A 25,577-nucleotide genomic window follows, 5' to 3' on the forward strand; every position below is an offset into this window, starting at 1 on the left:
ATCTTTTCACTTAAGTTATTGAATGTCTAAGAGCCCATTTAGAACCATATAGATGCATTTAGGAGCATATAGTTGCATGTGGTGGAATTCAGTTTTCCGCGACATTTTTATTTGTCTTCAGTGTTGCCTTATGGGAAATGTGTTTGTTTAATGATGTGCAGGAATTGAGAGAAAGGAAAAGAGAAAAGGAAATGTCGTGACATAAAGAGATTGCTGAGCTAAATAAAAATGCCAAGTTCGACAGGCATTTCGAAAGCGCACAAGGTGAAAGAAGATATTTTTCAACCAACTGTCCTCGACTCTCCGTGTCCTCTGCCCAAGAAATCCACATCGAAGATCCGCCTGGAGGAGTCAGCGCTGCAACAGCTGACCCTGCTGACCGCGTCGCCTGCTCTGCAGATCCTGTCTATCCTTAGGCTGCTACAGCATGATCATGTCTGGTACTCAGCCAGCCACACAGGCTGGACCACTGCCCGATCCTCACGTGAATCAAGCATAGTATGGGGTATCCTAGGAATTTTAACACCAAGTCCTAGGGTTTTTCTCCCCTTATAAATAGAGGATGAAGCCACAATGAAGAAGATTTTGGTTTCACCTAGATTTGAGCTTAAAAAGTTAGAGAGAGAATGTCTCATCTTTCTCCGGCAATCCTACTTGCCGTGGCATTTCTTTGTGACAAGCTTGAGGGAGTAGCGTTCTAGACATTCGAGAGGAGCTAGTTCGTTGGGGGCAGTTCGTGGTGGCTGAGGGAAGCTCCGGCAGTGCACGTCGAAGGATTTTTCTTCTTTCCTTTGTTCTTTGCTTTAATAATTTATCACTTGGGTTGTAAGGAACAGATAAAACTTGCTTTGTGCTTGTTTATTTCGAACCCCACCATGAACTAATCCTATTTGGTGGGAGTTCATTTTGGATGTTTAAGTTTCATTTCAATGAATGGTTATTTTTCTATGCTATAATATGTTTTGTTTATGAAGCTTGGTGCCTTAAGGTTGTAGGAGCTACGAGAGTAGCCATTCCTTAGGAGATTCTTAGGATTCGAGAGAATACCTAGGTAACACATCCTTAGTGTTCGAGAGAAACTAGAGAGGAACCACATAAGCAAGGGGTTCTAGATAGTAACTAGGCCTAATCCACCTTAGAGATAAGGCTAAGATTTCATTCAACTAAAAGGAGTTGTGCATGAGCGATAGGTTAGATGTTAATGTTGCCGCAAAAAAGTATTGCCAAGACATATCTTGTTATCTAAACCAATAGGATCACTGCAGGGGTTTACGCCAACCGGTTTTGCATGGGCATGTTCAATCTGTCGAGTCCCTTACTAGAGATAGCATAGAGCACCTTAGTATACTCTGTCGGGAAAAAAAGGCATAGAGATAAGATTGTTCGGAGAAGTAAACTTAGATTTTCCAGAGTGACTCCTATCACTCATTCCCATAGTAGCTTGTCGTGTGAGAAAGACAAAGTCCTATAAATTAAATCAAGTATTTGCATTTTATTTTGCCTTGACATTTCTATTTGTTCCCACGCATCACAATTTCATTCGTCACGACATATCCAATTACTACCACACCACCATCATTCCATTTCCACATCAGTCATTCCATTTTGCCACATCATTATCATTTGTATATACTTGCAATTCCATGTGGAGACGATTCTCAACTTATCACTTTATTACTTGTTCGATTGTGTATACTTGCACATATATCCGCACTCATTTATAATACTCATACTGAGCGGACAAGTTTTTGGCGCCGTTGCCGAAGATTGGCAACTGGAAGTTAATTAGTTTTTCCATAGCATTTTTATTTTATTTGTTCAAATTTTTTTGTATAGTTTTACTTGTTATTTTCCTTGTCTTTTTCAGGCTTTTATTTTACATACTCAACGTGCTCAAGCAAAGATGTACCAAATTGGAAATCAAGGAATTGGTTAAGAGGAAGATCAGAATGCTGAGGCAATTCCAAATGCTGGGAATGCAGCTAGGCCTCATAATATTCGAGATCATTTAAACCCTATCATGGACGATCTAAATCCCGAAATTGTGGCACCCATGATTCAGGCAGCCCACTTCGAGCTCAAACCAGTTATGTTCGACATGTTGGACTTTTTGGACAATTTGGTGGTGCTCCTCATGAGGATGCAAGACAATATGTTAGAGCATTTTTGGAGGTTTGTGATTGCTTTCGACAACAAGGTGTGCATGAAGATGCACTGAAATTGAAGTTATTTCCATATTCTTTGAAATATCACGCCAGGGCATGGCTCAATGGATTACCTTCCGGCTCGATAAGGTCTTGGGTTGACTTGTGCAAAAAAATTTGCTACGGCATAATCAACCTGATATGAACAATCATCTTAGAAATGTCATAGCATTTTTTCACCAAGGCAATGAAGAGTCTATGTATGAGTGTTGGGATCGATACAAAAGTTTGCTTCGTAAGTGCCCCAATCATGGATTCCACGACTGGACTCAAGTTGTGATGTTCTATAATGGAGTTAATGCATCCACGAGGATGATGCTAGATGCCTCGGCAAATGGGACATTACTTGACAAATCACCAACAGAGGCATTTGACATTTTGGATAGGATTGCCAACAACGATTATCAATTTTCATCTACAAGGCTTGGACTTGGACGAAATCATATGGAGCTTTCGAGCTAGATTCTAAAGATACGATGTCCGCCCAACTTGCTGCTATCACCAATATGTTAAAGAACTTACAAAGGCTAAGCGAGGTGAGAGAAGTGAAGGCAGCCAATTAAACATGTTTATTATGCCACGATAATCATAATGAGAGTGAGTGTCCGATCAATCATTAAATCCATCAATTATGTGGGCAACTATAATTGAGACAACAACAACCCTTATTCTAACACATATAATCATAAATGACGTCAACATCTAAACTTTTTGTGAAAAAATCAAGGAACCAACAACTATAGTCAGCCCGCTAGGCAGCAGAACTTCAGTGACTCCCAAGGTTTTCGATTCCTCTCGGGATGCCTGTTATTTGTTGACTTTACTCTTGATTAATAAAATCTTACTTATAAAAAAAATATATGGGAGGCGGTTGAATTAAAGAATAGAGAGAGAAAAAGAAAAAAAGAAACGCCTTTAACTATTTTGTCTACTTGTGTGGTGCGAATGTTGGAAGCATGGAAGCAAAGCAAAGGCCGAGAATGGCGGCACCCCATAACCTTATTTCCTGAAAATCTAAAACCCCATATCATCCACGCCACACTCTGGGGCTATACATATCACCTGGTCACTTTAGACATATTTGTTGGTTTTCTACAAGATTTATAAGCTGGTGGTCTCCTTCGATGAGGAAAAGGAAAACGATACTCGTTACCATATAATCTCTGCCTGCAATTTCTTCTTCTTTTCTCTTCCCCCACTGTCTGCGTATTCAAAAGGGTAATAGAGTTGTGAAGTGGTTGGGGACCTTATTTGACAGTTTAGGGGAGATTCGTGGTTTATTCGATGAAAAAGAGCAGTTTCCTAAATGGGGAAAGTGGTTTCATTATGAGCATTGGCTGGAGTGTAACGTTTAAGACAAGGCAGCCAAAGATAGTAGAGTAGCATTAAAGCTGTTGATTTAGGTGTGAAGCTTCCAAGTAAGTAGTATATTACTCCATTATTAGTACCTCGGAAGATGATCATGGCTAACTAGGAGAATCATCACCGTCCATTTCCATCTTATGGTGATGATCCCAACATGCCTAAGACCAGTAATATATACGATGTTTTAGCTAGTAGTGATTATGGTTCGCTGCTGCTGCTGCTGCTGCTGCTGTTTCTAGTGCCGGTGCAGTTGGTGTAAGGATTCTGCAGCCTTTTGACATTTCCCCCACTTCAAGCTCTACTGCTCACACCACCTTCAAATCCCCAGGTAGAAATTTTCTTGCTTTTACTCTTCTAGTCAATGCAAAATCCATCATGTCTTTCCTCCTTATTTTCTAAATGAAGCAGAAGGAAAAAACTTGACATCTTTATTCAATGAGCTAGGCAGAGAGTAAGTTTTGTCTGTTTGATGGAGACAGATTGAGGATGGTTGATTTGTGTAACAGGAGGAGGGATGGCGGCATCTTTGGACTTTCCTTTTACATTTTCACAGCGGAAGGAGCTTGAGAGACAAGTTAAGATTTACAAATACATGATCGCTTCCGTTCCTGTGCCTCTTGATCTCCTCATCCCCTCGGTTTCGGTTGCTTCCCACTCTGCCTGTAATCTCTTTTCTTTTCATCGATTTCTTTTGTCTTTATTGATAGCTTATGACTCCGATTGTGAAAAATTATCTTACTTTGCTGTTTTATCTGTGTGGGCAGTGGGTGGTGGTGCTCTAAATCCAAGGTTCGCAGGTCGAAGGGATGTTGAGCCAGGGAGGTGCAAGAGAACAGATGGGAAAAAATGGAGGTGCTCTAGAGATGTGGCGCCTGACCAGAAGTACTGTGAGCGACACTTGCATAGAGGTCGTCCACGTTCAAGAAAGCCTGTGGAACTTCGTAACAAGAGGACTCGTAATACCACCGATGGTCAAGCTCTTCCTTCATCTTCCTCCACCATTCTCGCTAACAATGCTTCTCAGTCTCAGTTTGTTGGAACTCTTGCTCACCCCTTCCAGCAGATCCAAACCACCTGGTTTCTTGACAAGCCAAGTTTAAAAGCTGCAACTTTTTGGCTTTTCACCTCTGTTTCTTCCTACAAAGAACCCAGGTGAGTTCAACAACCACGTTTGTGGTTTTTTTTAAGCTTTTATCATGCTTTTCTTTTACCAATTTGGGCTTATATCCCCCCTCATTGTAGGACCTCGGACTGGACCACTAATGAACTCATTCCCCTGGCTGACCAGCAGTGGCATCATCTCATGCAAACAGGGGCAGCTACTGAAGGTTATTTGTCCAATGCTTATGACAAGGAACCTCTAGACTTGATCTCGTGTCCAAATTTCAATGTTGTACATCAACAACGCAATAGTTGCCCTTGGTTTCTCAACTCTGAAATAGTTCCGCTACAGAAGTCCGCTGAAGGTACACGTAGAGGCTTTATTGATGCGTGGTCTACTGGTGTATCAAGTGACAACACTGGAGCTGAAGCCTCCGTTGCCTTCGACGGGAAACCCTCTCTTTCATCACTTTCCCTGTCAATGGGAGTCAACAGCATCACTGATAATGAGATGGGGCCTATCCGTATGGGGTTGGGAGTGAGCGAGTATGATGAGAACCATGAATATGCTTCCAAATCACACCTATCAAGTTGGTTAGCACCTGCCTCCACACCTGGTGGCCCACTAGCTGAGGTTTTATGGCCGAGCGCCACCAAAAGCAGCTCTAACCTATCATCTCCAGTCACCGGAAATGAAAACTCTTGTAGTCCATCGGTGACTGTATCGTCTTCACCGTCTGGTGTTCTACATAAAGCTCTTGCTTCATTGTCTGATAGCAGTGGTAGTAGCAGCCCAGCACTTAGTTCCAGGGTCAAACCTGAGATCAGTTTGATGCTGGCTTAAAGGAAATTATCTCCCTCTTGTCCGATATCAAATTTTACTACAAACGGATTTGTCCTTTTTGTTTTTTTGTATGGTCTAAATGAATCACTTAGTTGTTGGTTTATGACATATAATCCTAACTTGGTTTCTCAATTGCTCAATAGTTGATGTTTGTAAGAACTTATTACTATGATTATGTTAACTCGCTTTGCCAAGATTGCACCACAATTTGCCAACTTGTCATTTCTATTGATGTGCTTGAATTTTGCCCCAATCTCACGAGGCCAATTGCTATTAAGGATACATGGAAGCCCAAATATGTTCAAATAAGGACAAGTCCAGAACTTTAACACCCTCACTCCCGACTTTCAGGATCCATCTCCAAACTTCCCCAGCGTTTTTCTTTCATGAGCAAAGCATGGCATCGGCTCTCTCCCTTCATCTATATATATTCACCTTCTTCCTTTCTCTTCCATCAGTTCAAACACAGCCATCGGCAAAACAATAAACCTCTCAATTCTCCAAGACTGTCATAGTAATGGCTTTAACTTTGTCTTGCTCAGCTTCAGCATTGGTATCAGACAGGGCTAATCTGCCTTATTCCACCAAAGCTATAATGCCATGCTCTGTATCTCTTCCCAACAAGAATTCTTCCAACAGCTGGTTGTCTGTTGTAAGGACACAGGCTACAGGTGATCATAACAAAGACACGTCAGCGGACGTGCACGTTAACAAGGATAATAAAGGACAAGGGACAGCCGTTGAGAAGAGGCCTAAACGATCGGCCATGCGCGTCTCGCCTTTTGGTATGTGTATTAGCTCAGTCCTAACCTGATGCAATTTTTTATACATTCGGAGAATCATAACATGATCCATCGATGGCAGGTTTGTTGGACCCCTTGTCGCCTACGAGATCAATGCGTCAAATGCTGGACACAATGGACCGGATATTCGAGGATTCTATGACATTTCCTAGCATGGGCCGAAACCTTGAGACATCAACGACAATGAACATGAGATCAAGATGAGATTCAATATTCCGGGGCTCGTGAAAGACGACGTCAAGGTCTCCGTGAAGGACGATATTCTGGTTATAAAGGGAGAGCACAAGAAGGAAGAAAAGAATGATGATTGGAGAAATAGGAACTACAGCTCCTATGATACTCGTCTCCAACTACCAGACAACTGTGATAAAGATAAAATCAAGGCAGAGGTGAAGAATGGAGTTCTCTTCATCACCATTCCTAAGACTAAAGTTGAACGCAAAGTTATTGATGTAGAAATTCAGTAAAACGCTTGCTGGTTTATACCTCGTGATCTTGAGTTTGTTAGTAGCACTGTAATTGCAAGTACTAATGGCAAAAATGGTCTTTTTCTTTTTCTGCTGAAACGTACTGCCGATTCCAATTGCATACCCATTTCAGAAAATAGTTGCAGAAAAACAAGGTTTGTGATGCAAATAAGACAACACCTGCTTGACATGATCTAATGTTTCTAGTTTCATCTTGAATTTTGTTTTGTATATACTTTTTGAATTAATTATTGATATATGATAAATTCAAAATCAAATTTTGAGGAGGTCTATTACGGGACGATTCTTTTAATTTAGTTTGTCCTATTCATAAATGTTAGAATTTGGACTCCAGACATTTTTCTTAAGAAATCTAATATTGTATCTCATTAAATCAACTGATTGTTAGATTCTTTAATATTTTATTATCCAATTTCAATCTTGATCATAGACTACTCGCATTAAACATCTTATTGTTAATTTCATCCTAAACTTTTTTTAGATCATTGCATCTTCCCTTCTTTAATTATTTTTAACTAAAAGTTGAATCAATGTCACTTCATTTCCTTTCGATCAGTCTTTGGTGTCATTCATCTATATTATTATGGGTAAACTACGTGAATGTTCACTAAAGTTCGAATAAATTTTTGTTTAAACTTTCAAAAGTTATAAATTGGTCACCAAAGTTATAGATTTGTAATAAAATGATAATTCCACGTTAAAAACCGTTAATATTTGTGACAGAAATATGAGTTGGACCTTTAAATGCTTACTTGCCCCGTTGACAGCTGACCTGACACGTTGACCGATCACTAATTGATGGAAGTTGTTGACCTTTTACGAAAATTGCTTCTTCTTCCCCTTCCCCATGTCCCGACTTAGTTCAAGTTTCGAACCAACCAACCTAGTTACATTGACCAAAATTCTCAACCCACAAACCATATGGCTAGGTTTATTAGCCTCACACTGATTTCGATGAAACAAACGAGTTTAGCAACGAAACTGACCAAGCTTTATCGAGGTGTTAGGCAGCGTCACCGAGAAAAATGGGTTGCCGAGATCCGACTGTGTTCGGAAGTAATAACGGTGTCAGTATACATCATTAAAATATGATTTTATCATATCTTAGTTAGTATGTCAATGTCCAGCTCATATGATCATTATTTTTTTAACAAAAAAGGATGAGTTTGAAATATATGAATAGGCGGGTGACCTAACAAAACAATGTCTTGTAATTGGAGGACCGTTTTATAACTTTCAATAGTCGGTGACACAAAGAGTATCACCCTATAGTTGAGGGACCATTTGTGTATTTTACCCTTATATATAATATATTTATATTAATATTAAAAGACGATTTTACCTTTAAAATACAATACACATAGGGATGGCAAAAAAACCTGAACGACAGAAAAAATCGAAAACCGAATTAAACGGTCGGGTTCGAGGATGATAAATGGGGACGGGGACGGGTTTGGTAATCCTCATCCCGATTACCCGAAACCCGGCCCGATAAATATTAAAAATAATTATTTTATATATATATAATATTAATAAATTAAAATTAAAATTAAAATATATATATATATATAATATTTATATATTTAATTTAAATATATATACCCGACACAATACCCGTTTAAATAACCGTTTATGCTAAACGGGATATCATTTTCCCCGCGGTTTTCCTCGATTACCCGATGGGGATCCCCGTTTAAATCCCCACAATTTTTTAAGCGGGGACGGGGATCAATATCTGGCCCGTTGCCATCCCTAAATAAACACTTAAAATCCAAACCCTAAAATATTTTATATACTTGCCCTTTTGAGACACCAACTCCGTTTCTTCACTCTTTCAGTCCCACTTCTTCTCACCCTTACAAAAAAAAACTAATTACATAAGATTATTTCATTAACCTATACTAATTGGCATTCAAATACCTACCCCTTTCTTATCTAATCTACTTATGTTTCTTTTTATGATACATTCATGTCAATAATTTCTATCAGTCTTTTATCAAATTTTTATTCATAAATACACCTTTCGTCAAGTGGACTGTGTAACATACCCACCGGATCTTTTTAACTCACGTTTTAGTTGAATATATTTTAAATGATAAACGAGTATTTAAATTATGCATTTTTTATTTTGATTAAAATAAATACCCATTTTTCATTCTTTTAAAAAAGAAAAGGCAAAAGTATAGAGTAATTGTAATTAAATCTCGGAGAAAGAGTTTTGGTGAAAACACATACAATATAACCCACCTTATGATTACAAATAGTTATGTAAATGAGTCGAGTTCGATTTTAACTCAAAAATTTATGAGTTTAAAATTGTTAAATTCAACACAAATTTGGAATTAAAATTGATGTTCGAATCGAGCTTGAAAAACTTAAAATTGAAATATTCTCGGACTTAGTTTGATTAAAGCTAGAACTTGAGCTCGATTCAAGCTTGAATCTAAACAAGTATATTAAAATTTTATATTGCATTTAAATATATATATATATAAATATTAATAATAATTTAATTTTAAAATTAAATTTTTAGTATATTATTTTCGAATTGCTCGCTATATTTTTGAGTCTAATATTAAATAATTTTTTTGACTCGTTAAAAAATCAAGTTCGATTTCAAATCGAATCATTTAATAAAAGCATGTAACCAATTTAGTAAAATTGAACAAAAATATCTCACTTTATATATCATCTCAGTCATAATTACAAAGTATCACGTTTTCCTTTGTGTAAGTATTTTGGCGGTGGATGTGAATGTTCCAAGGGACCACGTCATTAACAATTCCAACCGAAATAAATTCTTTTTGTATGACGTTTTATTTTAGCATAACAAAAGATTATTTCCACAAATAATTAGTACATAAATAGTGAAATGAATCGTGCGATCAAACTAAATAGAAAAATGAACTTAACACATGTTTTTATATATAAATAAAAACATTTAATTTTATTTTTTAAAAAAGTAAATATTTAAAATTATATTAAATGTTTATAATCGTAAATATAAATTAAACATATAATTAAGACATTTTTATAACTGTTGGTATAATAAATTAGTCAATGTGATGTAAGAAACATTAAAGAAAAATATTAAAAACTAATCCAAAAATTAAAACTAAATATAAATACGAATATATCCAGCTGCATCAATAGTAAATTATAACAAGAGATTAAATTACTGAAAGATCATCGATAATTATGAATCAGTATTGAGCACCGTGAGAAAACTATCTCCGAATCTAAATCACGTATCAAATTCATTTGAATGACTAAAGCATGATAAATCAAAATAATAATAAATAAACGTGGTAAAGAAATCAATCTTAAAATCAGGTTATGAGTTCCCGAAGCATCGGGGATTGTAATGAAGTTGGTACGTGAGAGAGATAAACATATGAAGCAAAGGCATTATGTGGTTGGTGCGGCCCACATAACGTGGCTTATTTTCGTTCCATTAAGCTTCAAATCTTAGCTGCCAATAGGATTATCCTTCACTCCTCATTTAACATCTTTTATTATTCATTACATTTATAATTAATTAACTTTAATATAATTTTTTAATATTTATATGTAACATATAAATCATTTGTAATTATAGTATATTATTATCTAATTTACTGAAAATAAATAAAATTACATGCTCTCCTCTTCCAATCACAATTCTAAACTCTATCCCTGAAGACCCTTATCTTCTAGTGTAGTGTAGTCTGTGGTTGTTTAGCGTCTTGAATATCTAAATCCTAAAGCTAAGTGGGTTCCCCTGTGGACATGCTGCCAATTGAACTTTTTAGCCAACATGGATAAGATCATAAAGCCCTGGTTGCACCGACGCCTCTTTTTGTAAATACAATTATCCTATAAGATATTAGTACCCCAAAGTTAAGACAATGGTATTATTAGTTAATTCCTTTATAGCTTTTACTTCTCTTCATCCGCAAGGCACCTGCATTCCTTTACCCTTATTTCTATCATAATTAGAAACCCAAATTTTTGCTCTGCATCATCTGAAAAACACTTGAGATTCTCAAACGCAAATGGCTTCGGTTACAGTGTATGCAATAATCCCAGCTGTAGTAGCCGCTGCAGTGGGGATTTATTCTTTTGACCGTCATAATCATTCTGGAGCCAAGGTATTTATTTATTATAGCACCACTTGCCTTTTCCATTGCTGTATACAAATTGTGTTTTGCTGCTCAATCGTATGGATTCACATGTTCAGGAACTTGGAGGCGGGGTTCGTTCATCCACAGGGAGTATGCCGGCAAAACCTAACCAAAAGGTGCACACCACGCCACTGCCAAGGGTGGCACCACTGCCAAGGGTGGCACCACAATTTGACGGCTTGCACTGTTTTGAAACCCTGGTGGGTTTTTAACGTTGGATAACCTCGTACATCATGCTGTGCTGGAGGTTCATGGCGAATATTGAAGACATTGATGGATGTTGTCCAACATATTGTTTGCTCCTTTTCTTATCTACCTTATAGCATATTTATGGAATATTTCCTATAAAGATTGGGAAGATTATGTTGGTTCATTCATTCAGCCATTGTTTGCCTAAATTTACCAAGAAAAGCAAAATATGTTGAATTAGTGATTAGACGACCAGGTTGAAAGTGTTTTCACTTGCATATGAACACAATTCTGGGAAAATTTTGTTTAAACATAACTGTTTTGTTGGATGCCTAATCATACCAGATGAACTGATGAAAAAGGTTTCGGATTCTCATCGGGGAGGGAGGAAATAAATGGAAATAGTGATTACCGACGAAGAATCGTGATAAAAAGCTGATCAATTCATGCTATATTGTATTACAAGCTTTTATACCATTCCTAAATGAAAGTGACTGAGCATAACAGATAAATAGTTATGAGCCTGTGGTTCTGCTGCTTCCATGTGAGAATTCCCGGTGTTAGTTTATAAAGCCATCAATGAATGTGATGTTCATAATATACATATAGGTAAAACATAAATATGCAACCTCTGCCTCTATCATTAAAAAAAATTTAAGCCCTATGCCTTGCGGCACTCTAATTCAGTCCATTTCCCCTGTTTGCAAGCCTTCTACCTGTACCAAAGATAAATACCTTGCTCCACACCCGATGATCCAGACTACAAGCTAGAACAATTAGACTGCCGTATATTAGGGCCCTTGAAATGTTCGGAGCCAGAGGGTTTCCGGAAGTGTATCCTATAACAGACTTCGATAGATCTACATTGCTTCCCAAAAGATCTCAAGTACTCAGCACTTATTTTGGTGTTGATTTGAGCCATGTACGCAGACTGAGATAGCGAAGATAGAGATTCTCTTTCTTTTTGGTAAGCAAGCAACCCGGGCTCGATTTTCTTCACCATTGCCCACATCCCCTGTCGCACTCCGAGCTTAGCGATTTCCCATGTGATGCCCATATCTTCATGTGCAAGAGTAACACCTCACAGGCAGTCAGTTGGCCATTACCTCTTCTTGATTCCACTGGACGTATGACGAGAAAACTTAGGGTTCTTTGTTTACTTCAGAATGATTAAGCGCTGAATGATTCAAATGCTGAATGATTCAGAGACTCTGTATGTATTAGCTCTGAATGTGACATGCTGTTTGATAATGACTCTGAATCATTCAGAATGTACTTTGATGTTGAATCATTCAACACTGTTTTGTTGAATCAGTCAGCACTGAATCATTCAGAGGTGAGAAACAAACACGCTGAATACTGAATGGTTCAACATTCAACGCTGAATGATTCCATTCAGAGCCAAACAAACAGCCCCTTAGTTTTCATCCATTCAGCTCTAGTAAATCTATGAATCTAAGGATACTGATCCTAGCAATTTTCAGCAGTTATTTGCTTCTAACTTATGATAATCATAATGTTAATGATCCAGTGTGCTTCGATTACAAAAGCTTCATGTGAAAAACTAATGGCTCAACCGAAAGAAAGAAGACGGGCATACCTGCTCGGATGTACCAACTTGAATAGTACAAGTCCACACGTCTAGGTTTGCTACGTTGTGGAATCGAAGGGCTTGAAACTCCCTGAAACAAAATAATTAGAGTTGAAACCACAACAACAAATATGGCCAATGTAGGTGGAAACAGAAGAAGAAAGAAGGGCAACTTGAATCAACCTTCATTTCAAGATCCGTGACATTATTTCTCATAGATTCTTTACCTATTTTTATTCTTGACCAAAACATTGATGATCATCTTCCTACACTATTCAGAAGAACTAATTTTCACTAACAATCTTACAGCCTTGAGTTCAAATCATCAAACGAATTTTGTCCGGAAATTCTAGCACTCTGTCGAAAACATTAAACCGATTTTTCATACTTTTGTCACACAGTAGTAGGATCCATCTACTTCCCATATCCGTCGACTATTTCCTGTCACTGCAAAAGAATGGAAACTGAGCCACAAAGAATTAGAAAAAGAAAGTATAATAAGCATTGAAAGGCAAGATGTTGACTATCGGTTAGAGTATATGATATCAACAAGCACGGTGATCGCACAATAAAATAGACACGGAAAACCCTTTGGGGAATTAGTTGCAGAACAAGATGCCTCAATTTCAAGGAAGTCTACCTTTCTTATCCACTGAACAACCATGGTCCCTGTTGTTGAACGTTCTTCTATAGTTGCAGAATATGCAAGCATGTCATCCCACTTGGGTCGGAACTCATCGTCCCAGAAGAAGTCCCTCACCATCTTTGCAGTTGCATTCTCGAAGACAGTTTTGGTCAGTTACTGAGGAGGACCAGTCTAACAAAATCCATGTATATATAAAAGATTAGCTTATCAAACATAAGCAAAAAGTGCCTACATTTGGGTCTCTCCGCCATGCATGGTAGCTCATATTTGGAGTAGAACGACCCATCATATGTATCCATGTAGGACCTCCGTCCCTCATTTCAACAAGCTGCCATAAATGCTTCAAATCCTCCTCCGATACGACACTTGAACGACCTTCATTAACAATTGATGTGGAGCATCTGCTACTAAAAATATATACGTATACGATCAACAAAATAAAAACTTGCCCCAACTTAGTCAAAGAAAAATCAAGCTCCAACATAAAATGTAAAACTCTGAAGAAATTTTGAAGGGAAGCTGAAGTACCTGCAACTTTCATATTCAGAAGGAGAAACAGAGAGCGGTTTCCCTTGGTCTCCATTATCAATGGCCCAAGATTCACAAGCGTCTGACTGCATATTCAAGGAGCTGAAACATGGCGACCAGGGCAACGAGAATTCCAGTAATTTGGTTAGAGCGCAACTCAATTTCCGTGTTACCTGGCCCGCCCACATCAGCTTCCAAGCCCAACCAACTAATATTCCTACTAAAAACGCTATCCAAAAAGGAACCAAATACAACATCGTATCTAGGTAGAAAACTCCCAACAATATTAAAGATTAGTATAAGATTAGCCGATCAATCCATAGTCAAACAAAGTACAAGGAAAATCTGAGGAAGTCTTCAGGGAAAAAAACCAGCAAGTGTAGATATGGCGACAAAAGGGGAAAAAGACAGAATTTAAGGTTGGAGCTTGATGAAGAACCAGACATGAGCTTAGCGGTTGAAAGTAGAAAGATGGGTTCATGATTTTGATGATGCCATGGTGAAAGCGAGAGTACGGAGAGGAGAAGAGAAAGGACAAAGGGTCCGCTTTGGCTTTTTGTAGAAAGAGAAATAAGAGGGGGAAACATGGAAAGTAAGAACGGTTGAGAATCAATAATTTGTAACCATTGGTTCTAAATTCCAATATCCTATGATTAACAGCTAAAAAGGAATGATATTTGCAACGGTGGAAGTGGACTGAAACGGGACGTTTTTTTCAAAAAAAAAAAATTATATTTATCAATTTAACACCGATTAACTATATTTCTCGATCTAATATCCTTTGCAGTAAGGCGCCCCCGCGATGAGCCTTATGCTGACATGGATGCACGTGTGTATGACGCGGGGCAAGTTGGTAATTAAGGATATAGCGCGGTGCAGGGGCCGCGCTTTACCTGTGATTCTGACACGCGTCAGAAAGACGCGGCCCCTACGGCGCGCTATACCTTAATTACCAAATTACCCCGCCTGTTCACACCCACCATCCCTCCCTATAAATACCCCATTCTCAATCACTTTCATCATACTAAATACCCTCAACTTCTCTCAAATATTCTCATATTATCTTATTAAGATATTTTATTATATTTAGTATTTTTTAGTAATTTATTTAATTATTTTAATTGTTTAATATTTTATTTAATTAATTTTTTTTGCAGATATAAAATGGAAGGCATTTTACTTTGGTTGGATGAAAATCATATATCTCGACACTTTGCTAATACGGTAACATTTTAACGTTTTAATTTAATTAATTAATTTATTTAATGCATGATTATTAATTTAAAAATTAATTTGTGTAATTATTTATATTTTAGGAGAGAGACCGTATATTAGATCATTTTATTAGGAACCTTAAGTTAGTTATACTTACTCGTGTAATGCCGTATTTAGTAGAGGCTGGATTCGGTCACCTAGGTAGATATCATGGTCACTGTAAGATAGAACCATACCTTATTTCTGCCTTAGTAGAGCGGTGGAGGCCGGAGACCCACACATTCCATCTTTCGTGCGGAGAGTGCACAATCACGCTTGAGGATGTTTCTATGCACCTGGGGCTTCCGATGGATGGAGGTGTGATATCAGGGATAGCTTCCGTTCTTGGACTACTTTGTGTCGGGTTAGTCTAGGACGTGTCCTGAAAATTTTTAACGGTGGACGGATACCGTTAAATTGGTTAGATGCCAATTTTCGGGAGTTGAGCGAGGACGCGTCTGACGATGAAGTTAAACAGTATGCACGAGCATGCATACTGCAGCTGATAGGAGGGTTGTTGATGCCGGACAAATCGCGTAACCAAGTTCACTGTATGTGGTTGCAACATCTTGGCGACTTTCATCTGGCCAGATCACTCAGTTGGGCCTTGGCAGTTTTGGCTTGCCTGTACAGGGAGATGTGTCGAGCCATTGACTACAGGCGTAATGCTATCGGTGGATGTCTCCTGCTGCTGTAGTCTTGGGCATGGTATCAATTGCCCTTTTTATGTCATGTTGTCAAGAACACATTCGTATTTCCGCTACTCCTGAGGTAATTATAAAACTGATTTTGTATATTAATAATTTTATACAGTGAATAAGAAATTATTTTTCTTGAATAGGTGGTCTACTGATAGGAAAAATCATCAGGAGCTACCTGATGATTTAAAAAAATTTAGGGTGTTAATCGATTAGAAGGCTGTCACACATGTATTAATTTTAATGTTTAAAAATCAATTTTAGATTATAGTTATATAATTAGATTATTATTTTGATAAAAATTATATATATTTGTTTTAGTTTGAATGGGTGTCATATTCTACTGATTATGTGAGGGTGATGATCCCACCTGAGTTGAGGGGCCCATCAGATATTTGGATGGCGACGGTCCCCTTGATCAGTTATGCAACCGTCGAGTGACACTCCACTGATTGCGTTCTCCGACAATTTGGTTGTTTTCAACCAATTTCGAAAGCACCTCGCAATATGGATGAGTTGCATATCACAGATAGACGCGGCAAGACAGATACAGATTGGCTGGTGAGGCAGCATGCGTGGGTCGTGTTATGGGAGGATCGACGTCGGTGCCTTCCCCGTAGAGAGCCCATTTTACTTGACCTCTTGATGGTTGCTGACGGTTATTACGAGTGGTTCAACAGTAACGGGAAACTGTTTCTGCTTCCTGAGGATGCAAGAGGGTAAACATTTCCACGACGTCGACAGAGACGTTCACCGACACAACACCATCGTCCCCCGACTCGTGGACGGAGAGCAGGTGCTTCCGGTTTATCCTCAGCTGTACCAGCAGGACCTTCACAGTAGCCACCGTATCTAGCGACTTATATACCGCAACCATATATGATGCTGCTACCGCCTTTCTATTACCAGATGCCGCCACCTTCACCTGCTTTTATGACCCCGTCGCCGCCACCGTCACAGATGACCCCTCCTGGAGGCTATTATAGGTATATGTTTGTAGATCTAACTTGGGGTTCATATGCTGGATATTTGGCGGGTTCAGCCTCATCACCCATGGCCGCAGCACAGACACCTCCTGTACAGTTTTCACACTCAGCGATGTCTGGGTTTTATGAGTTTTTCCAGTTTTCGCAGGCCGGTGGGATAGTCAGTCATACACCTCCAGGATCCTTATTCTATGGAGGTGCTTCATCGTCATCAACTCCTTATCAACCTAATGTACCTACTTAGGACGACGATGACGATGATGACGGTGATGATGATGACAGCGAGGAGTCACAACCAGTGATACGAAGAAATCCTCCTCGAGATCGACAACCACCGCCCTACGGAACACATTCGTGTCGCATGCATCGATAGATTTTATTTTTATTATATTTGTATTTAGTTTATTGGACTTTTTAATTGTAATTTTTTATTATTTCTCATTTAATACTTACTTTATTTTGTTAAATTTGTTTGACTTTTTTTAATGTATTTAAGTTAATTTTGTTTATTACCATTTAATATCAATTATTGTAATTTGGTTATCATTTATCATTTAATACTTATTGTAAGTTTGTTCTATTTAAAATTATTTTGAAATACCAAATTGTTCGATAACTTTCTTAAGTTTGTCACTTATTATCTCTTTTATTATAATCACATATAACACAAATGTCCAATCTCGTATTATTGTATCGTTTTTTTATCTTCATCAGCGATTATTGAATGACATTAACTTGAAGTAAATGCAAACTAAAGTACAAGAATTATTATTTGATAAACAAATACATCATTTCCTCATCAATTGTTACTTGATGGCAACAGAAGTGGACATGTTTTTCTAGTGTGTCCTGGGTTTCTACAATGCTCAAATATTCTGTCTTGTCTAGATCTTTCTCGAATATACATATCGCAATGAATTTGATTGGATTTTGGACGACCACACTCCCTCAATAAACTCAGATTTGGTATAATCGGAAGCCAATCTTGAACCTCATCAGGGTCTTTTCATTACCTATGGGGGAAACTCAAATTCGTATACCTTAAAAACTTCAGATAATAGGTATACAGGATCCACAAAATAGTTATAGTCTTGATGTGTATGCGAGCAAGCTGCTATCAGATGAGAGAATGAATACTTAAGAGCTTGAAAAAACCCGCAGTCGCACATTCTGTCCCTTAGATTTACTCTTAAAGACACAGCTTCAATCCCTTGAAGAGGTCGCGGTAACTCTGTGACACGAAACATTTCATGCCTTCTAGAGAAGCTTGTTACAGACATTTCATTTGATGCAGAAATTTTTTTCTGTAGATCTGTAACTAATCTAGGGTGATAGACATGACCGCTTTGCATCCAGGTTTGAGCTTGTCCCCTGAGCTTCGCAAAAAGCACCCCTAAACAAAAATATGTAGTCTTTACCAAAGTCGCTACTGGTAAGTGACGTGCACCCTTTAAAGTTGAATTGATTGCCTCTACCAAGTTGGTCGTCATGTGTCCATATCGATATCCACCATCATATGCGTTCGTCCATATTTCTTTATCGATGAGGCTGATGTAATCCTATCCTTCCTCTTTCTTCGCACGCAAATCTTGAAGTATTTATTCAAACGTTCGAGGAAGTAGTTCGTAACCTGATCAAAAAATGTATAACTTACTAACTTGCTTTCTTTGCAAAATTAAAACGATCGAAAGAAAACAAACTACATCAGTTTCACTTACCCATGCGCACAATTAATTGACGCTCATCATTCTTCTTGTACCTTCCATGGTAGTTCGCAACAATGTGTCAGAGACAATACCTATGTTGGACAAAGGGTGGTTGCCACATTGGACCCAAAGACTCCATTTCTGCTTTGATCTTAGCTCCGCGATCTGAAATGACACAGATGTTTTCCCTCGTGATAACACGTACACGTAAATTTCGGAGGAAAAAAGCCCAAGAATTTGTATCTTCTCATTCGACAAGAGTAAAAGCAACTGGAAGAATGTTGTGATTGCCATCTTGGACAACTTCCAATAATAAAACTTGCTTGTATTTTCCATACAAGAAAGTCCCATCGATATGGACCATAGGCTTGCAGTATTTGACAGCATTAACGTACTATGGGTAAGTCCAAAAAACCCAGTAGAATTGGCATCGATCACGGAGAACTCGATCATTATGGTATGCATAGGAGGTTTCGAAGTCCATAATTGTCCCAGGATTCAACCTCCGCACTAGCCTAAACCAGCCTGGAAGTTCGTTGTAAAATGCATTCCATTCGCCATGAAGTTTGACAATGGCATTTTGTTTTGCCAACCAAGCTTTTTTATAGGAGACAATATACCCATACTGCGATTGTATAACTGAAATCAACACAACAACAGCTATATGAGAGCTTGCTTTTACCTTGGGCATGATGGCTTGGCATATCACTTTAGAGTCCAATTTGGGATGATCTTGGTTGACCCCTCTAGCAAACATGTGTGAGGACCGTTGTATACTGTTAGTTCTCATCTGTTGTTTTTCCTCTTCCTTTCCGATATGCGAACCATCCAATTACATCCGTTTTCGTGTCGTGCATAGTAACATACATATTTTTCTGTCGTGGAGCGGTCGACTCTCGATTGAACAGAATTACAGATATTGTAATTTTTTATAGCCATCATCATTTCTTATTTCCTTGAAAACTCCATGCCTAAATATAACTCACCATTATTTTTTGATGAGTAATATCCATAGTCTCCGAGATGAGGCATATCCGTAAATTCTGGCCCATACATTGCACCATGATCAACTTCATACATGTATGCTGGAGGGTCAGTTTGTGTCACATTTGCTGGAACTTCATCCACATCATCATCATCATCGTCATCAGAGTTGAATTGCGGTGATTCTGGGTGAATGAATAGTCCAGTCTCAGCACCATCCGCACCAGGCTCACGAAGCGGTTCTTCTGGTGGAGATGATGGTTCCTCCATGAACTGGAAGGCATATCGACATTCAGATCGAAAAAGCTCGCAGTCGAATACCTTCCCTAGAGCTTGAAGCCATCGTGTCAAATGGAAACTACACAGATGGTTGCGTCGATGTCATCTCCATATTAAGGTCAAACGGATTTGCAGATGAATGCCTTCCCCTTGAACTGGACGCGATGTTGCCATACGGATTGTTCTTCAACCCACCTCGGTACATTAAAATCATTACACATTACTGTCGTTGGGTTGTCAACTTGATCAACTTGTTCAGCCAGCTGATGCAGAGGGATCCGAGACAGATGATGCTGAGCTGTCAGATTGCACCTTGATGGCTCTGAGATACTATGAGTTGGCAGATCAGCGCAAAGGCGGGAATTGATTGTGATATGTTCTCATCTGTTGTTTTTCCTCTTCCTTTCCGATACGCGAACCATCCAATTACATCCGTTTTCGTGTCGTGCATAGTAACATACATATTTTTCTGTCGTGGAGCGGTCGACTCTCGATTGAACAGAATTACGGATATTGTAATTTTTTATAGCCATCATCATTTCTTATTTCCTTGAAAACTCCATGCCTAAATATAACTCACCATTATTTTTTGATGAGTAATATCCATAGTCTCCGAGATGAGGCATATCCGTAAATTCTGGCCCATACATTGCACCATGATCAACTTCATACATGTATGCTGGAGGGTCAGTTTGTGTCACATTTGCTGGAACTTCATCCACATCATCATCATCATCGTCATCAGAGTTGAATTGCGGTGATTCTGGGTGAATGAATAGTCCAGTCTCAGCACCATCCGCACCAGGCTCACGAAGCGGTTCTTCTGGTGGAGATGATGGTTCCTCCATGAACTGGAAGGCATATCGACATTCAGATCGAAAAAGCTCGCAGTCGAATACCTTCCCTAGAGCTTGAAGCCATCGTGTCAAATGGAAACTGCACAGATGGTTGCGTCGATGTCATCTCCATATTAAGGTCAAACGGATTTGCAGATGAATGCCTTCCCCTTGAACTGGACGCGATGTTGCCATACGGATTGTTCTTCAACCCACCTCGGTACATTAAAATCATTACACATTACTGTCGTTGGGTTGTCAACTTGATCAACTTGTTCAGCCAGCTGATGCAGAGGGATCCGAGACAGATGATGCTGAGCTGTCAGATTGCACCTTGATGGCTCTGAGATACTATGAGTTGGCAGATCAGCACAAAGGCGGGAATTGATTGTGATATGTTCCTCATTGGGGCCATTTTGAGTGTGCTTCAGTCTTTTGGCCATAACTTTGGCTACGGGTGTCAGAATCGTGCATAAGACCCCAATCCGGAAAGCTCTTTTCGACGTGCACGCTGTCCATATTTTTTACTATTTATGATAATATTTCGATTGTCAATTAGGAAGTCATTTTAAATCCAATTTCGGTCGGAGTTTTTGCAATTTGCTTATTTTATTTTGAATTTCAATTTAGAGTGATTTTTGGGATTTTTCTATTTTTGGTAAAATTCCGATAAACAAGATTTTTGGCTATAACAGTCTAGCTTGTGGACTGATTTTGGATAGTTTTTTATTTTATAATATTTTATTAAACTCTAGAGACTTTTTCTCTGGTTTTTGGGCGAATTTTCTCTTGTGAATCACCTGTTGGAACTAGCCTACATGATAATCGTTATTCTGTCTGGCGTCACCAGCCCATAGTGGGAGCTTAATGATTGACCCCGAACGGCATGCAATTGAATAAAATTTGCATACATCTCAATATCGACGTCTGAATAATTACTTTAAGCTTCAACCATCATTTCAACATTATCATTGTTCAAAAGTTCGAACGCTGTATAAGTTAATGGCAACAATGATGTTGGAAATCTGTACTGCAACGACGACATTCTTCTACTACTTCCAACATGAATCTTCCTCGAAATCTTCGTTATCAGCTCCTCAAGAGTTATGTTTCTCTTCAATAATATTTTAACACGCTCATTTGATACGAAAACAACGCCTTTTTCATCTTCTCAAATTTCACCATCATAATAAACAATAGCTGAAAGTCGCGCCATTCTTTGAGTTTAAAAGTGCGACAATATTATATCTGCAAAAAAAAAACAACTGAAACAATGCTGCTTAAATAAATAATATATGAACGAAAATATAACAGAATAAAATTTTTAAATATAAACGTAAATAATTTAAATAATATAATTTTATATTAGTACTTGTATCGCAAAACTATTTCGACGTATATTATCGCTTTCTAATTTTACAAACACAGAAATTAATTGACAACAATTAGTATAATATTTTTTTAAATAATCATAATAAACAATAAATATAATAAAAAATTATCACAAAATTACCTTATAACGAAAAATCGCACGAAATTCTGAATAAAATATGAGAAAATTGTTAGAATTATTGACTCGTTGACGGAATTATTGTATTAATTTATAAGTTGAGAGGAGAGATGTGAGGAGATGTGAGAAACTTAACCCGGGGGAGAAGGATATTTATAGCCGAGAAAAGTTGTAATATTATACAAGGCGCGGTACCTGCCCCGCGCTATATATAATTATAAAGGTCAGGCGCGGCCCCTAACCCGCGCTATACCCTACGTGGCGTAAGGAACGCCCCAGGGGCCGTGCTATACCCACATATATATATGTCAGCATAAGGCGCGTCGCAGGGGGCGCGTCTTACCCCACGTGACGCCAAAGCAGCGTATAGCACGCCTTACTGCAGGGGGCGCGCCTTACTGCAAAGGGTGTTAGATCGAGAAATATAGTCTGACCGGTGTTAGATCGGTAAATATACCGGTCACCGGTGATTTTTTTTGGAAAAACGCCCTGAAATGGATCGGAAACAACAAACCAACCCACACTTTTGCTTTCTCTTCAAGATATAAATAAAAAATTTTTTTACAACCTCATCCAGTGTAAATAGGTACTATTAATGGATGAGTATTATTAAATTAATTTATAAAATATTAATGTATAATTATAAATTAGTTAAAAATTTAAATATGATTTAATTAAAATATAATATTTATAAAACATTAGTTTTTAAAGTAAAATATATTATTGAATACCTAACTATTTATTCCTTTTCATTTTAACTACTGATTTTTCAATTTTATCAATTGAGTCACCTAACTATTTAAATCTTGTCAATTAAACCACCTATCGTTAAATATTAGCGGATGAGATGATGTGACAGTTAATACAATTTGCATAATTACACATTTAATCCTCATTACTTACACATTATATTAATTTGGTCATAACTGTTAATTAATTCAATAATCTAATCCTCAATTAGATGGTGGTGACATGAGTCACCATGTGATTGGATTTTTTTCTTAATATTTTTTATTTAATTTAATACTTTTTTCATTCAATCAAATTGTGCCACGTGTTACCAATTGAATGAATATAAAATAAATTAAATAAAAAATCATTGTTGGTGGGGTTTAAACCCAAGACGTGAAGAGAAGAAGCAAACACCCCAACCACTGGGTTGCACCATTCAAATGATATCACGACATAATATATATAGTTAATGTCAATAAAAAAAAAGAAAAATGACTTAATAAGAAATTCAACAAGGAATAACTGAATAATACGATAATATGATATATATACACAAATATTATAATTGATTAATATGTGAATGTATTTTATTTATATTTTAAATCATTTTAATGAAAAAATAAAAGTAAAAATAATTTTAATATATTATAATTGAAATATAACGAAGAGCTCCATTGACATAGAATTTTTCTGATAGTTAAGGACTTATCGTAATAAGCATTTTAACTTATGCATTGACTTGTTTATATCCCGGTTACAGTAAGAATTTTATATTTTATTATTTATTCATTATATATTTAAAGGAAATTTTAGGGGAAACTTAATTAGTCTATTTTAATATAGATTTGTTAAATAAGGTTAGAATCTGATCGATGTTATAATATTTTAAAATATAAGATTTAATACATTTCAGTCCAATAAAATTATAATAATGAAGATAATTTATTAATTTAAAATATTTAAAATGATACATTTCAATTATAACCTATTTATTTTAATTTTTACATTAAATGCGATTTAAAATATAAATAAAACATATTTATTTATTAATCAATTATAATATTTGTTTATATGTATATTTTATATTTTCATACTATTCAATTATTTCATGTTTGAATCATTATAAGGACATTTATTACTATTAACTATATTATAAATTATATAGATTATATTTTGTATACTAAAAAAATTTAGTGATCCAACTTAGTGGTTAGGGTGTTCAATTTTTTTGCTTGCATCCCATGTTCAAACCCCACTTATTGATTTACTTTATTTTTCATTCATTCAATTAGTGACACGTGTCACCATTTGATTGGATAGAAAATTTATTAAAGAAAAAATATTAAAAAAAATCCAATCACACAGTGACATATATCATCAGGAATTATTGTATTAAATTATAAGTTGAGAGGAGAGATGTGAGGAGATGTGAGAAACTTAACCCGGGGGAGAAGGATATTTATAGCCGAGAAAAGTTGTAATATTATACAAGGCGCGGTACCTGCCCCGCGCTATATATAATTATAAAGGTCAGGCGCGGTCCCTAACCCGCGCTATACCCTACGTGGCGTAAGGAGCGCCCCAGGGGCCGTGCTATACCCACGTATATATATGTCAGCATAAGGCGCGTCGCATGGGGCGCGTCTTACCCCACGTGACGCCAAATCAGCGTATAGCACGCCTTACTGCAGGGGGCGCGACTTACTGCAAAGGGTGTTAGATCGGAAAATATAGTCTGACCGGTGTTAGATCGGTAAATATACCGGTCACCGGTGATTTTTTTTTAAAAAACGCCCTGAAATGGATCGGAAACAACAAACCAACCCACACTTTTGCTTTCTCTTCAAGATATAAATAAAAAAATTTTTTACAACCTCATCCAGTGTAAATAGGTACTATTAATGGATGAGTATTATTAAATTAATTTATAAAATATTAAATTATAAAATATTAATGTATAATTATAAATTAGTTAAAAATCTAAATATGATTTAATTAAAATATAATATTTATAAAACATTAGTTTTTAAAGTAAAATATATTATTGAATACCTAACTATTTATTCCTTTTCATTTTAACTACTGATTTTTCAATTTTATCAATTGAGTCACCTAACTATTTAAATCTTGTCAATTAAACCACCTATCGTTAAATATTAGCGGATGAGATGATGTGACAGTTAATACAATTTGCATAATTACACATTTAATCCTCATTACTTACACATTATATTAATTTGGTCATAACTGTTAATTAATTCAATAATCTAATCCTCAATTAGATGGTGGTGACATGAGTCACCATGTGATTGGATTTTTTTCTTAATATTTTTTATTTAATTTAATACTTTTTTCATTCAATCAAATTGTGCCACGTGTTACCAATTGAATGAATATAAAATAAATTAAATAAAAAATCATTGTTGGTGGGGTTTAAACCCAAGACGTGAAGAGAAGAAGCAAACACCCCAACCACTGGGTTGCACCATTCAAATGATATCACGACATAATATATATAGTTAATGTTAATAAAAAAAAAGAAAAATGACTTAATAAGAACTTCAACAAGGAATAATTGAATAATACGATAATATGATATATATACACAAATATTATAATTGATTAATATGTGAATGTATTTTATTTATATTTTAAATCATTTTAATGAAA

The 25,577-nt window shown here is 37.0% G+C and overlaps 2 protein-coding genes and 1 pseudogene across 2 annotated transcripts; 2 read left to right on the top strand and 1 right to left on the bottom strand.

Moving 5' to 3' along the window:
* Window positions 1–3,774: 3,774 nt before the first annotated feature.
* On the top strand, window positions 3,775–5,628 carry LOC120120393 (growth-regulating factor 7-like). The gene is made up of 5 exons (XM_039140054.1): window positions 3,775–3,897; window positions 4,079–4,231; window positions 4,334–4,721; window positions 4,812–5,150; window positions 5,181–5,628. Exons 2-5 carry the CDS (start codon window positions 4,084–4,086, stop codon window positions 5,512–5,514), a joined length of 1,209 nt encoding a protein of 402 aa, XP_038995985.1. The 5' UTR covers window positions 3,775–3,897; window positions 4,079–4,083; the 3' UTR covers window positions 5,515–5,628.
* Window positions 5,629–6,007: 379 nt separating this feature from the next.
* Window positions 6,008–6,784, top strand: LOC120120376 (small heat shock protein, chloroplastic-like). Its single transcript, XM_039140041.1, is given in 3 exon segments — window positions 6,008–6,299; window positions 6,379–6,477; window positions 6,480–6,784. Coding segments are annotated over 3 exon segments (672 nt in total). The 5' UTR covers window positions 6,008–6,031.
* Window positions 6,785–11,700: 4,916 nt separating this feature from the next.
* LOC120120400 lies at window positions 11,701–14,568 on the bottom strand (annotated as a pseudogene).
* Window positions 14,569–25,577: the final 11,009 nt, after the last annotated feature.

The sequence above is a fragment of the Hibiscus syriacus genome, unplaced genomic scaffold (assembly GCF_006381635.1).
Source record: "Hibiscus syriacus cultivar Baekdansim isolate YM2019G1 unplaced genomic scaffold, ASM638163v2 tig00110338_pilon, whole genome shotgun sequence".
In the NCBI taxonomy this organism is placed as follows: domain Eukaryota; kingdom Viridiplantae; phylum Streptophyta; class Magnoliopsida; order Malvales; family Malvaceae; genus Hibiscus; species Hibiscus syriacus.

Bases quoted from the DNA above. Each gene is read 5' to 3' on its own strand.
- LOC120120393 (XM_039140054.1), top strand. From the start codon at position 4,084: ATGGCGGCATCTTTGGACTTTCCTTTTACATTTTCACAGCGGAAGGAG. The intron at 4,232-4,333 runs GTAATCTCTTTT...CTGTGTGGGCAG, and splicing joins GGTTGCTTCCCACTCTGCCT to TGGGTGGTGGTGCTCTAAAT. The intron at 5,151-5,180 runs AATGGGAGTCAA...CACTGATAATGA, and splicing joins CTTTCATCACTTTCCCTGTC to GATGGGGCCTATCCGTATGG.